This window comes from Geotrypetes seraphini, chromosome 1 (assembly GCF_902459505.1).
Source record: "Geotrypetes seraphini chromosome 1, aGeoSer1.1, whole genome shotgun sequence".
Classification (NCBI taxonomy): domain Eukaryota; kingdom Metazoa; phylum Chordata; class Amphibia; order Gymnophiona; family Dermophiidae; genus Geotrypetes; species Geotrypetes seraphini.
This window is the reverse complement of record NC_047084.1, coordinates 38028775-38043842: the sequence shown is the minus strand read 5'-3', so window position 1 is coordinate 38043842 and position 15068 is coordinate 38028775. Positions and strand designations below refer to the sequence as shown.

Genomic DNA, 15068 nt, shown 5'->3' with positions numbered 1-15068 from the left:
TTGGACTCTCTCAAGTACCGCCATGTCCTTCTTGAGGTGCGGCGACCAATACTGAACGCAGTATTCCAGATGTGGACGCACCATCGCTCGATACAATGGCATGATGACTTCCTGTGTTCTGGTTGCTATGCCCTTCTTTATGATGCCCAGCATCCTGTTGGCTTTTTTCGAGGCTGCTGCGCACTGTGCAGATGGCTTCAGTGATGCATCCACCAGCACACCCAAGTCTCTCTCGAGTCTGCTGTCTCCCAACAATACCCCCCCTAATTTGTAGCTGAACAACGGGTTCTTTTTCCCTATATAGTGGAACACTATTGTTTAATCTGGGGCTCCTCCCCTATTTTTCCTCATTGGTTCTTTTTGCTCTGACGTTACTTGTGCTCAACTTTTTAGCGTGCTTGCGCGTCTCTTCGTACTCTCCTTTCTCTCCCCCAGCCGGCTCATCTCAACGTTCCTGATGAAGGGGTATTATTCTCCCGAAACTGGGCTTGGTTGAACGAACCTGATATTGCATCTGTCACCTGCATTGAACGAACCTGATATTGCGTCTGTCACCTGCATTTTCCAGGCTTATTCAAGCTAAGTTGGCTGTGGCCTTTTTTCTTTCTTGGGGAGTAGGCTAGGGAGGATTCTTTGAGTGTTTTTTGCTATTTTTCACTCTCAGTGTCACTTTTACTTTATTGTGGTTTAGCATTGATTTGCATTTAGATTTTGCACACGTGGGGCAATCCATGATGGTGTGCAGGCAGAGGTGAATCACCTGTGTCTCTTGAGTGTAAGCGCTGGAGTTTTTCTCCCGTCGCTGAACCTTCACACTGAAATTGCCCCTCATTCTAAATTTAAATTTATTCATATTTATTTATTACTTTAGGGGTGACTGGTTAGCATTTTACACTCTCTGAATCCTCAGACTTTTTTGCCTTTATTGTGAATCTTTTTAAGTATCTCTTGGCAATTTTTTGAGTAGTTATTTTGTGCTATTCTCTACTTCTGACATTACCTGGTAAGGCATTCCACAAGGATGGTCCTATATAGCTAAAAGCTCTATTCCTGCCTCTGGCCATACCCCCAGTTCTGCCCCAGCCCACCCTTAGCTTCACCTCTCCCTAGGCGGTTGCCTGCTGTGTGCAGTCAGGGTCTTAGCAAGCTATAATTGCACCCCTTCCTTTTTTGCATTGCCCCCCAACCTCTTCCCTATGATATATCAGAGTTTAAGTTGTGAGTTTTGTAACATATTAGATGATGGCAGATAAAGACCCGAATGGTCCATCCAGTCTGCCCAACCTGATTCAATTTAAATTTTTTCTTTTTAGCTATTTCTGAGCTATTTGTACTTTATTCAGAATTAAAAATACAATCATTTTTTTCTAATTTTCTAATCATGTTGGTTTCAGTCTCTGCTTTCTGCTTTCCTCTGTCTTCTCTTAACTCTTGTACCAGGGTTTTGTGTTCGTTTGTCATTTTTCTATCTCCTTCATCTCCTCTACTACATCCATCTCTAGCATTGTTTTTTTCCTCTCAATGTTCTTCAGTTTATTTTTCTCCCTTTCGTCACTCTTACTCTATAGTCTTCAATTTCCCTCTTTTTACTGTCTACCTACAGCTTTCTATCTCTTGTCTCTCACATTACACTTCTCATTTACCTTCCTCTTATTCCCCAGTATTTCACTAACTCTACACTCTATCTCCTTCCATCCAACATGTCCTTCTTTCTCTCCCCACATGCCTTCATCACCTTGTGCTTAGATTACTGCAACTCGCTACTCTCAAGTCCTCTGCTCTGCCATATTTCTCCCCTTCAATCTGTCAAGAATTCATCTGCACAACTCATATTCCTTGAGAGCCTCTATACTCACATTACCCCTCTCCTAAAGTTGCTTCATTGGCTTCCTATCCATTTCTGAATACAATTCAAATTCCTCTTACTGACTTGAGTATTCACTCAGCTGCACCTCACTATCTCTCTTCACTTATCTCCCCCCCCCCCCCCCTTGCTGATCTCTGCTGATAAGTCCCTCCTATCTATGCCCTTCTCCTCCTGTCAACTCCAGACTCCGTCCCTTCTATCTTGCTGCATTGTATGCCTGGAACAAACTGCCTGAATCCCTATGGTGTGCTCCATTGCTGGCAGTGTTCAAGTCCAAGTTAAAAGCCCACCTCTTCAAGAGTGCTTTCAACTCCTAACTCCTCTCACCTTGGGTTCTGAATCCACAACTCCACTGCCCCGTCCCTCCCTCCCTCCAGCCCCCAAAGCAGCAACGGCAGTGATCCTGCCCAGACAACCCCCCATCCCTCCACACAGCCCCCGAGGCAGCAGTGGCAGCGGTCCTGACCAGTCAACTCCCCTCTATTCCTCCATACAGCCCCTGAAGCATCAGCCAGTCAGCAGAAGCAGCGCTGTAAACAGGCTGTTCACGGCCAGCCCCAGCAGGGCCTTTCCTATGCTGCATCACTTCCAACATAGCAGGAGACCAGATCCACATGGAGGGAGAGAGGTGCACCAGAAGTGTGTGTGGGGTGAGGGTCTAGCAGGTCCAGCAAGGTAAAAAGCAGGTGAGGGGAGTTGGATGGATGTTGGACCCATAAGTGAGGGGGAGAGAAGGGAAAGGAGATAAAACTACTTTTAGAGTAACTCATCAACCAGAAAGCATGAATTTTAACATTGTATTAGCAATTTAGCATGAACTGCTGTCCTCCTCTCTGTGGGTCCCACTATGGCTAGTGCTGCCCGATTCAGGGAAAATTTTTTTTGAATCGATTCAATTTTGCCTATTGAATTGATTTTTTGATTTGCTTTTCCTGCCCAATTGGTCAATTTTTTTTTTTTTAAGGCCTGGCGGGTTTAATTTTGTAGTCTCTTCACCCACCATACATCCCTTTGCCCTCTCCAATCCCATGCCGATGCTGTGGTGTAAACAAAACAAAAAAAAACTTTTCCTCTCTCTGTTAGGTCTTAGCTCATGCTTGCTAACACCAGCTCTGGCAGGATACACATTTCAAATCTGACATAATGTAATCACAAAATAGAAAATTATTTTTTCTACCTTTTTGTTGTCTGGTCATCTTATTATTCAAATCATATTGGTCCCAGGCTCTGGTTTCTGTTTCTCTTCTGTTATCTTTCTCACCAGGGTCTCCTGCCATTTGATGTTTTTTCTTTCTCCATGCTCATCTTTCGTCTTTGGACCTTTCGTTCCACTGCTATATCCAACATTTCTCTCTCTAGCCCTCCATCTTCAATGTACCTTCATTACCATAATTCTACCCTTTGTTATATTTATTCTCTTATTACATTACATTACAGATTTCTACTCTGCCATTACCTTGCGGTTCAATGCAGATTACAAAAAGAGTTATAGAAGGAGGGTTACAAAGTTAGATCAAAGTTTCAGGATTGCTCAAATGAAGCAAAATATCATCTGCATACGCAGAAATTTTATATTTCTGACCTGCATAAGGAATACTCTGAATCTCCTTTGCCTGCTGAATAGCCAATAACAAGGGTTCCAGTACAATGTCAAAAAGCAACGGAGATAACGGGCACCCTTGTCTAACTCCCTTCTCCAGGCAGAAATGTTCTGAAAAAGTATTATTAATATATAATCTGGCAGAAGGGGAACTATACAAGGTTTGAATCATTTGTATGAATCCAGATCCAATACCAAACCAATCCATTGCTTGATACATGAAAGTCCACTCTAAATGATCAAAGGCCTTCTCTGCATCCAAGGATATACCGTCTAGGAAAAGCAGCATAATATCTGTTTTACAAGTACTTGTGACCAGGATCGGCCACTGCTGGAAACAAGATGGATCTGTGGTCTGTCCCAGCACGGCAACACTTATTTTCTTATGTATTGAATTCTGTCATCCCAGCTCAGTTATTCATCTGAACAATAAAATAGCTGAACTATTAGTACCTCTTTCTATAACTCATGCACAGTACAATTTTATCTGGGATTGTTCCTATAAGGATGAACTCATCTCAAAGCCATGAGCTGGAACACCCTAACCTTCAACATAAAATTTTTGAAATGCCTTGTTTTAAGCCTGAGGGAAATAGAAGCCCCCCCCCCCCCCTCCCACCACCACCATGTAACAATAAATATTGACGGCAGTATTCAGCACAGTAAACATCAATTAAAGCTTTGTTTGAAGTCTGAGGTAAACAGAAACACAACTTAAAATGTTTTTTCTTTAACCATAGCACAAAAGATATGTTTTGTGATGATTGAACACGTGACTTCTACTGTGAAATAAGATGTACATTTAAAACCTGTGAAACTTGCGCATTAATTGGGGAAAGCCTGCCGCACACATGCCACAAAGGTTCTGTGATGAGGGTGGCTTCACTACACATGACCAAGGAAAATGAAACTACCAGCACACATCTGCACATGAGCCAGAATGTTGTTCTGTGCATAATTATTAGCTTCACAAAAATTTCTCTCAAATAAAGCTAATATTTATGCTCAGCATATTATGGGGCTCATTTACAAAAAATAAAGACGTCCAAAAAATGGCATAAACCTGCACTTGAACGTCTTAATTGCCAAAATATCCAAGTGCTGATTTTCAAAACTGACTTTCTGGACGTCTTGCTAGGCTTCCTAACCAATGTGTGTCCAAAATCCAAGGGGGCGTATTAAGGACAGACTTTGACGTGGACATCATGCAGCGATAATAGAACCTTAGATATCCATAGCTGGTCCTGTTTTAAAAGTGTCTAAGTGTCAAATAGGTACCTAAAATGACCAGATGACCACTGGAGGGATTATATAATGACCCTCCCACACTCCCCCAGTGGTTACTGACCCCCTCCCTTCCCACAAAGATTTGAATGAAACAGTACATATCTGTCTTTAGAACAGCAGCACCTGGTAGGGGTAGTAGGTAGGGGTGGGTGGGCTGGTGAACCATAGATAGGAGGACCCAAGCCCATATTCTACTCTTATCTACTACAATTATGGTAGAAAGTGTGAGGCCACCAAAACCCTGCTATCATACCATATAGGTGACACCTGCAGCCATAAGGGCTACTGGGGTGGTCGACAGGTGGGTATAGTGGGTTTGGGGGGAGTTTTGGAAGGCTTACCATAAAGTATAAGGGGGTTATGATGAGATATACATCTGGCATCCTTTATGTGATTTTCAGGGGGGAAAAATTGGACGTCTAGCGGTTTTGAATATGGACGTTTCTCTGCCCTGACTTTTGGACATCTTGCGGGAAATGTCCAAAGTCGGACTTGGATGCACTATCAAAAACGGCCCTCTCTGTGTGATATTATTTTTGTTTTCTTTGGACAAGTGCTCAGAGCTGTTCCTTCCTCTTCTGACTTTTAAAGCTGTAGTGTGAAGAGAGAGAGCCGAGATTGACCTAAAGCAGTAGGAAAACAAGAGTGAGCGGGTTGGGAGGGCTACACCATGCACAGCAAGTCCTACCCATGCCCAGTAAGAGGAAAATACTGGCACACTGGATCTGTCAGGAGACATCACTAGAAAGCGTGCCTGCATCTTCCCTACTTTTCTCTGATGACCTACAGGTGCTGCTGCTTGTGTAGCTTTCTACATTAACCTCTGAGTGCATGAGAACATTATGAGAATGGGGGATTATGATTGGGGTGGGGGGGAGGGGGACAGTAAGTGATTAGATGGGAGGTTGTAAATAGATCAAAGTGTTGAGTGAGTGGATAATGTGATTGTGAGTACTGGATGCAGCTAAGGAAGTGTGTGTTTCAGTTCCATAGCCTTAGGTGGACCCAGGCTCTCCCATAACAGCACACCTGGGATGTGGTTAGTGGGGATCCCTATGCTCTGCCACCTGAAGACTCCTGGCATCTCCACCAGGGCTCCCCCCCCCCCCCCCCATCCCCTGCCATTGTTTCACTTCTACAGTAGCAGGTTGGGAAATGGCAATGGGGCCTCTTCTTGGGCATGGCCCGCCTATTGTGCCGCAATGTCCTGTTTTCCACGTAGGTGGGCCATGCCCGAGAAGAGCCCCCACGCTAGCTGAAGACTGCCTGTCTCAATTGCCTCTTCCGGACAAGTATGGAGGATGGGGGGGGGTATAGGGGTGAGTGGGCACAACTGAACATGGCCCAGAACATGACTAAAAACCAGGTGGCTAGAAATATTGTGCCTCTGTGACTTTTTCTTTGGATTTAAAACAGTGACTTGCTTCCTTCCATTACAAAAGATCTGCATATTTCTAAATCCATGTGGCCAGAGAAACACTACTGGCTTGCAGAAGACACCGAGATTTGCTTTTCCAGTGTTGTACCAGCTTCAGGGTGCTGCAAGATCATAACCTGGCTCTGTCTTATATAGTCATGAGGTATAGGCATGCTCTGTTGACCCATGTTGTCCAACTCATTGTTTGGGTTAATTTTCATGCCAATCTGGTTAGCCCCTGGCACATTATCTGCTGCTTTCTGCATTATGTTGTGCATGAAGAACTCTGTGGTGCTATAATCAGTGGGCACAGGGGCAGCTGGGAGCTCAGTGAGGTCCTGGACTCCAGGGCTTATTATTGATGTTTCAGGAACATTTGCAATTTCTGAACCGCTTGCTTCCCAGTCAGTGTTGTCATTTTCCTGCTTCAACAGTTCCAACATCAAAGATGCCCTGAGATTCCTCTCTTCAAAAACATGTATGCTAGCTGCATCAGGATCTTGGTCTTGAAGCAGAAGTTTCAAAGTGGGTTTCAGTCCATTCTAAATGTCAAACAGAACACAGGAAACTAAGTTAAAAACAGATTATTATTTTTTTTTTTTTTAAAGACACAGACGAGTAAGGAAATGCACCATTTTCTATTGTGTCACAAAATGTCTGACAGAGAAGGGATCCTGTAACCTAGGTGCTCAAATTTACACGTATGTTATATGCATAAATGTTTGAGATACTAGCATTTACCTGCATGTGTTCAGACCTATGTATGTGATTGCTGGCATGGTGTCTAAGTGCTATCTGCAAACACTTACTTAACTTACATAGCGTGCATTTACAAAGGGGTATTCATAGGGGCGGAGCAAGGGTAGGATATAGGTGGGGTTCCCACTTACATGCATCTCTCCCGCGCTTAGGTCCATGCACTTACACCAGCTCTTTAGGCAGTGTCAGTGTGAACGCTTACATGTTAGATATATTGATACAGTTGTATTATATAATGCAGGCACCCACTTCCCTTTATAGAATAGAGTCTTGCTACTTAATTGGAGGCATCCAGTTATGGAATTGCCACCTAAGCATTTTCCACATACACCCAAATGAAAGAAATCCTTCAAAGAATCTAGTCCTTGGAGAGTACCAAGGAATCATTTTGCTAAAGAACTAGAAACAAATAGGGCAGTTAAATATGTTAGCTGTTTGTGCTCATTTTTATTTTATTCATTATTTTTATGTTGTTCCATCAGGCTTGATACAAGCTTGTACTGGTGACCCCCCCCCCCCTACAGTTTAGAAAGCACTAGCTGATGCCCCGGCGTTGCACGGGTATTTAATTATAGCAATAACACTGTAAATGGATTCAAATAAAGATACTTTATAGTGGTGAATGAAATTATTTTTTAACAGCTTTATAAAAAGTACAATATTCAAATTATAATGTGAAATCATTGACAAAATGAATACAATACAACTAACACAAAACTTGATTATAAACAACATTTTTAGGAGCAAGAACATATAAATTCTTGGGTGAACCCACCCTTGAGCAAGCAACATAGAGTTGTCCATGGGAAAAACAGGGGGATCTTAAATCCACTCCACAGTATGTAATAGTCTGTCCCTGTGATTTGTTGATTGTGATAGAGAATGCAAGTCTCACTGGAATTTGCAATCTCTTAAACTGAAAAGGAAGATATGTTGGAATAAGTGGCATCCAAAAGTTTCAGTATTGATTTAAACAACTCAATATGTGGAAACTCAGGTTGAAAAGAAACTCCATGCAGTTTTTTCCCGGTTCAGAATGGAACCTGTGTTCCTAGTTCAGCATATGTGAGTACTCATGTAATGTAATAACATTATGAACTGGGGTGCATGAAGGAAACAGTTACAAACACAGTTAGAACATACAAACTCTATATGTATGGTGTCCGTGGTAGAATAGAAACGATGTCCCTAGTGGTTATAGTGTCATAGAAAGTGTTTTATAGTTGGAACTAGCTGATTACCCGGCGTTGCCCGGATATTTATTTATCCCAAAATGTCCAACCCCCTACATGTCCCACCCCACTATGTCCCACATGTCCCACACCCCACGTTACCTCCCCCCCACACATGTCCCATATGCCCCACCCCCATGTCCCAACCCCCTACCCTCCACATGTCCCAAAGGAATGTCCCTCTCTATGGGGCTGAACTTAGACTTAAACGGCATCGGGAGTGTCGGTATTCATCTCTGCGAGCCCGAAAACTATGGGTTGGACATAAATATCTGTCGCTTTTGATAATTTTAACATATCACCCCTTCCCACCCCCAAAGTATTTTACCCCGTCCCACCTGCACAATATTTTTCCCCAGATAGTAAGTCATATGTGTACCAAGTTTGGTTGAAATCTCTCCATGCGTTTCAGAGTTATGCTGAGTATTCATCTGTGAGCCTGAAAACACTATGGGGTAGATACTAAAATCTGTCATTTTCAATCATTTTTACATATCCCCCCCTTCCCACCCCCACAGTGTTTGTCCTCAGATAGTAAGTAATGTGTATGTCAAGATTGGTTGAAACCGGTCCATGCATTGAAGAGTTATGCTGGAACATACATACATACACACACACACACATATATTCAAATTATAATGTGAAATATTTGACAAAATGAATACAATACAACTAACGCAAAACTTGATTATAAACAACATTTTTAGTTTCACCTCCGGGAGCAAGAACATATAAATTCTTGGGTGAACCCACCCTTGAGCAAGCAACATAGAGTTGTGGGCCGCAAGACCCCCAGAACATATCACCCCAGGTAGTGAGGGATCTGCATACCAAGTTTCGTTCAAATCGGACAAGCCGTTTTTGAATTACTGTGAGAATGGCAGCTCTTTACATTTTTTCCATTGACATGAATGGGTGAAATCTGATTTTCTGTTTGTAGCTCCGCCCACGTGTGCAGGTGGGCCGCGAGACCCCCAGAACATATCACCCCAGGTAGTGAGGGATCTGCATATCAAGTTTCGTTCAAATCTGTCCCACAGCTTTTTACATTTTTACCATTGACTTGAATGGGTGAAATCTGATTTTCTGTTTGTAGCTCCGCCCACGTGTGCAGGTGGGCCGCGAGACCCCCAGAACATATCACCCCAGGTAGTGAGGGATCTGCATATCAAGTTTCGTTCAAATCTGTCCCACAGCTTTTTACATTTTTACCATTGACTTGAATGGGTGAAATCAGATTTTCTGTTTGTAGCTCCGCCCACATGTGCAGGTGGGCCGCAAGACCCCCAGAACATATCACCCCAGGTAGTGAGGGATCTGCATACCAAGTTTCGTTCAAATCGGTCCCACAGCTTTTTACATTTTTTCCATTGACTTGAAAGGGTGAAATCTGATTTTCTGTTTGTAGCTCCGCCCACGTGTGCAGGTGGGCCGCGAGACCCCCAGAACATATCACCCCAGGTAGTGAGGGATCTGCATACCAAGTTTTGTTCAAATCGGTCCCACAGCTTTTTACATTTTTTCCATTGACTTGAAAGGGTGAAATCTGATTTTATGTTTGTAGCTCCGCCCACGTGTGCAGGTGGGCCGCGAGACCTCCAGAACATATCACCCCAGGTAGTGAGGGATCTGCATACCAAGTTTCGTTCAAATCGGTCCCACAGCTTTTTACATTTTTTCCATTGACTTGAATGGGTGAAATCAGATTTTCTGTTTGTAGCTCCGCCCACGTGTGCAGGTGGGCTGCGAGACCCACAGAACATATCACCCCAGGTAGTGAGGGATCAGCATAGCAAGTTTCGTTCAAATCGGGCAAGCCGTTTTTGCGTTGGCAGCTTTTTACATTTTTTCCATTGACATGAATGGGTGAAATCTGATTTTCTGTTTGCAGCTCCGCCCACGTGTGCAGGTGGGCCGCGAGACCCCCAGAACATATCACCCCAGGTAGTGAGGGATCTGCATACCAAGTTTCGTTCAATTCGGTCAAGCCGTATTTGAAGTACTGTGAGAATGGCAGCTTTTTATAATTTTACCATTGACATGAATGGGTGAAATCTGATGTTCTGTTTGTAGCTCCGCCCACGTGTGCAGGTGGGCTGCGAGACCCCCAGAACATATCACCCCAGGTAGTTGGAATTACTGTGAGAATGGCAGCTTTTTACATTTTTTCCATTGACATGAATGGGTGAAATCTGATTTTATGTTTGTAGCTCTGCCCACGTGTGCAGGTGGGCCGCGAGACCCCCAGAACATATCACCCCAGGTAGTGAGGGATCAGCATACCAAGTTTCGTTCAAATCGGTCAAGCCGTTTTTGAATTACTGTGAGAATGGCAGCTTTTTACATTTTTTCCATTGACATGAATGGGTGAAATCTGATGTTCTGTTTGTAGCTCCGCCCAGTTGTGCAGGAGGGCCGCAAGACCCCCAGAACATATCACCCCAGGTAGTTGGAATTACTGTGAGAATGGCAGCTTTTTACTTTTTTTCCATTGACATGAATGGGAGAAATCTGATTTTCTGTTTGTAGCTCCGCCCAGGTGTGCAGGAGGGCCGCGAGACCCCCAGAACATATCACCCCAGGTAGTTGGAATTACTGTGAGAATGGCAGCTTTTAACATTTTTTCCATTGACATGAATGGGAGAAATCTGATGTTCTGTTTGTAGCTCCGCCCAGGTGTGCAGGAGGGCCGCGAGACCCCCAGAACATATCACCCCAGGTAGTTGGAATTACTGTGAGAATGGCAGCTTTTTACATTTTTTCCATTGACATGAATGGGAGAAATCTGATTTTCTGTTTGTAGCTCCGCCCACGTGTGCAGGTGGGCCGCGAGACCCCCAGAACATATCACCTCAGGTAGTGAGGGATCTGCATACCAAGTTTCGTTCAAATCGGGCAAGCCGTTTTTGAATTACTGTGAGAATGGCAGCTTTTTACATTTTTTCCATTGACATGACTGGGTGAAATCTGATTTTCTGTTTGTAGCTCCGCCCACGTGTGCAGGTGGGCCGCGAGACCCCCAGAACATATCACCCCAGGTAGTGAGGGATCTGCATACTAAGTTTCGTTCAAATCGGTCAAGCCATTTTTGAATTACTGTGAGAATGGCAGCTTTTTACATTTTTTCCATTGACATGAATGGGTGAAATCTGATGTTCTGTTTGTAGCTCAGCCCACGTGTGCTGGTGGGCCGCGAGACCCCCAGAACATATCACCCCAGGTAGTTGGAATTAATGTGAGAAAGGCAGGTTTTTACATTTTTTCCATTGACATGAATGGGTGAAATCTGATTTTCTGTTTGTAGCTCCGCCCACGTGTGCAGGTGGGCCGCGAGACCCCCAGAACATATCACCCCAGGTAGTGAGGAATCTGCATATCAAGTTTCGTTCAAATCGGTCAAGCCGTTTTTGAATTACTGTGAGAATGGCAGCTTTTTACATTTTTTCCATTGACATGAATGGGTGAAATCTGATGTTCTGTTTGTAGCTCCGCCCACGTGTGCAGGTGGGCTGCGAGACCCCCAGAACATATCACCCCAGGTAGTGAGGGATCTGCATACCAAGTTTCGTTCAAATCGGTCAAGCCGTTTTTGCGTGATCGCGGCACATACATACATACACACATACATACCTCCCATTTTATATACATATAGATAGCAAGCCTTGATATTACAGTACTAACTCATGCTGCCCTCTAGTGCTGAAAAAGCATAATCACACCCTGTCACTTGTACACCGTAAGAAAACAATGTTTGCGGACAGTGCTTATCTTTTTCTAAATACTGTATTATGAGGGTGATTTGCAAAGTGTTTTCCAAAATAGCCACTCTCAATGTAGTTCAAGCCCAAGGATTTCACCAAGAAGCCAGAAATCAATGTTCTATGACAATATTCTATTTACTTTGGGGGGGGGGGGTCAAATCTGACTCCAAAACAATTATGTGGAACAGAACAGAAAGGGAACCTAATTTAAGATGTAGCATATAGGATTTGTCTTGGCGTATTATCTGCTAGTAACAGAAAACCCAATATGTAAAAATGTAGTTTATATTATTTGCAAATGCTTGTCTACTATGAATATGCTATCAGATTATGCAATAATAAATGCAGCTTCAATATGATGCATACATGATCCTTTGCAAGATACCATTCAGTATAATTACTCCACTTTTAATTTAGAGAGCAACTCTCAACGGAAGAAAAAGCCTCAGGTTTTCTTAGGGTAGAGCATAAATGCTCAAACCTCCTCCACCAACATCATCAGCTAAAAAAACTTCTGAAGAGAATGTGCAAATTACCACATTTAACTCTTACTGCAGGACTGAAATAGCTCTCGCTCCAAATTTGTGAGGAAACAAGTGCTGAGGTCTCTGATCTCTGTATTTCCTCTGAATATCTACTTATTGTATTTCACTGAATGTCCAGCACTCTTGATTGTAAACTGCCTAGAAGTCGCAAGATTGTGGCGGTATAGAAGAATAAAGTTATTATTATTATTTAGATGTGAGCTAACATTTCACGGTCAAAGGACCGTTTCTTCAGGGCTTATTAACATTCACTATCCTCCAATATTTCTGTGGAAATAAATAAATAAATATTGTATATCAGTTGCCCTAAATGCACTCCTTTGCTTAACACCATTCCTGGCATGTGTGATCTTTATATTTTACACAGAATAGAAGGAAATTGATCTTTCTATTTCTTTGGTGTTGTACTACAAGGAAGGTTTAGCTTCTTGGAATTTTGGTTTATTTTATGTTTATCATTTTTGGTCAGCTATTATGTATTTGCCATTTGTGTACTGTGTGTATGAACAAGGTATTCTGTTACGATGAAGTTTCTATGTAGCATTCCATTTTTTTTTATAGTGAAGGGGATATTGTGAGGTGAGATGGGTTTTGTTGATTATTTTTCTGTATTGTGATTTATAAAATGACAGTTGTACAGAATATTGTTTCTTTTTATTCTTTAATAAAATTATTTCAACATAAAATCATAACTATTCAAGGCTTGTATGGATGGGATCAAACAGTTGACGGGTGGGGACAGACAGATTTTGCGGGAACGGGGACAAATTTTTTCTCCCATATCATTCTCTAGTCTGTGTGGCCAGTCTGCCAAAAATATTGCCTCCCTCCTACATCCCATTGGCTTGTTTTGTGCTTTTTTCTTTTGGACGTTTTCTTTGAAAATGGTTCAAAAATAGATGTACAGAGAACTTGCCATATTTGAGACTGAAAGTTGTTTTTCTGTTTCAAAAATGGTCATGTTCACTACTGGATTTCAGTGTGTGTTCCACAAAATGTCCAAACTCAGATTTGGACATCATATAAAAAATGCCCTCTATATGTACAAGAAAAATAATTAGTTAATCTAACTTTATTACAGAAATTAATGCAAATAATACACATACCTCTAGAAGAGCTCTCTCATTTATTTTGATGGCAGTGCTGTGTTCTGGATTTGGAATATTTGTCCAAAACCATATTTTCATCCTGCAAAATGTATATTAATTTAACAATGAGCTACTTACATAGTTTGGTTATAAAATTTAAGCTGAGTAAATTTATGGTTCTAACAGATAAACAAAACACAGAAAATTCAGTGTGATGGCTGCAATGATCCAGTATAATAATTAGCACCATAAGAAGGCTGCAGAGTACTCCAGGCCTTAGCTTGAAACAGACTAACTCTTGCCTGTTTTCACAGCTTACCATTTTCACACAGACTGGCAGTGCTACATAGAGAGGATGAAAAGGACAAAAATAAAGAAAATCGTCTTTATGCTTAAAATACTTATTTATTGCTGCAGCAGTTATATCAAGAGGAAGACTGTACTGTGATAAGAATAGCCTTACTGGGTCAGACCGATGGTCCATCCAGCCCAGTAGCCCATCTTCACGGTGGCCAATCCAGATCACAAGTACCAAGCAAAAACCCAAATAGTAGCAACATTCCATGCTACCAACCCAGGGCAAGCAATGACTTCCCCCAAGTCTATCTCAATAAAAGATTATGGACTTTTTCTCCAGGAACTTCTCCAAAGCTTTTTTAAACCAGTTGTGTTACAGCTCTTACCACATCTTCTGGCAATGCGTTCTAGAGTTTAACTATTCTCTGAGTGAAAAATATTTCCTCCTATTGGTTTTTAAAAGTATTTCCCTGTAACTTCATCGAGTGTCCTCTAGTCTTTGCAATTTTTGATGGAGTAAATAGAGGAAAGGCAGGAGAGGGGAGATATGACTGAGACATTTAAATTAACATTAGGTGAGTCTCTTTCAAGTGAAAGGACAATCTGGAATGAGGAGGAATAGGATGAAGGTGAAAGGGGATAGACTCAGAAGTAACTTCAGAAAATACTTTTCCACGGAAAGAGTGGTGAATGCAAGGAATGGCTTCCTGGTGGAGATAGTGGAAACAAAAACTGTATTTGAATTTAAGAAAACTTGGGACAAGTACATTGGATCTGTAAGAGAGAGAAGGGATAGTAGATGGCACGGATAGGAAGACTAGATAGACTATATGGTCTTTATCTGCCTTCATTTTTCTATGTTTCTATGAATTGACCACTGTTGGAACCAGGATACTAGACTAGATAGACCTTTGATCTGACCCAATATGGCTATTCTTATGTTCTTATCTACCGTGTTTCCTTGAAAACAAGACAGTGTCTTATATTCATTTGGGGGCCCCAAAAAGTACTAGGTCTTATTTTCGGTTAGGGCTTATTTTTTTCATGTACATGATCATCTCTCCCTTCTTCTCCTTTACCCCAATTCTTCCTCTTTTCTTTCCCCCACATGTGCAACATCTGTCCTCCCCGCTCACCCATCCCCTTGTGCCTTCCCTCTGCATCATCTTTCTATCCCTCCCTCCCATCCCTCGTGCAGCAGAACCCTTGAGCACC

General features: G+C 42.4%; 1 protein-coding gene across 1 annotated transcript in view; it reads right to left on the bottom strand.

Annotated features, from left to right (window-relative positions):
• Positions 1 to 5900: 5900 nt before the first annotated feature.
• Positions 5901 to 15068, bottom strand: part of LOC117352633 (interleukin-6 receptor subunit beta-like) — a 99370-nt gene continuing 90202 nt past the window's right edge. Inside the window, exons 16-17 of the mRNA XM_033929207.1 lie at positions 13575 to 13656; positions 5901 to 6713 (exon numbers count right to left, since the gene is read on the bottom strand). Coding sequence (XP_033785098.1) covers positions 6234 to 6713; positions 13575 to 13656 — 562 coding nt within the window. The 3' untranslated portion in view covers positions 5901 to 6233. The remainder of the gene's footprint in view (positions 6714 to 13574; positions 13657 to 15068) is intronic.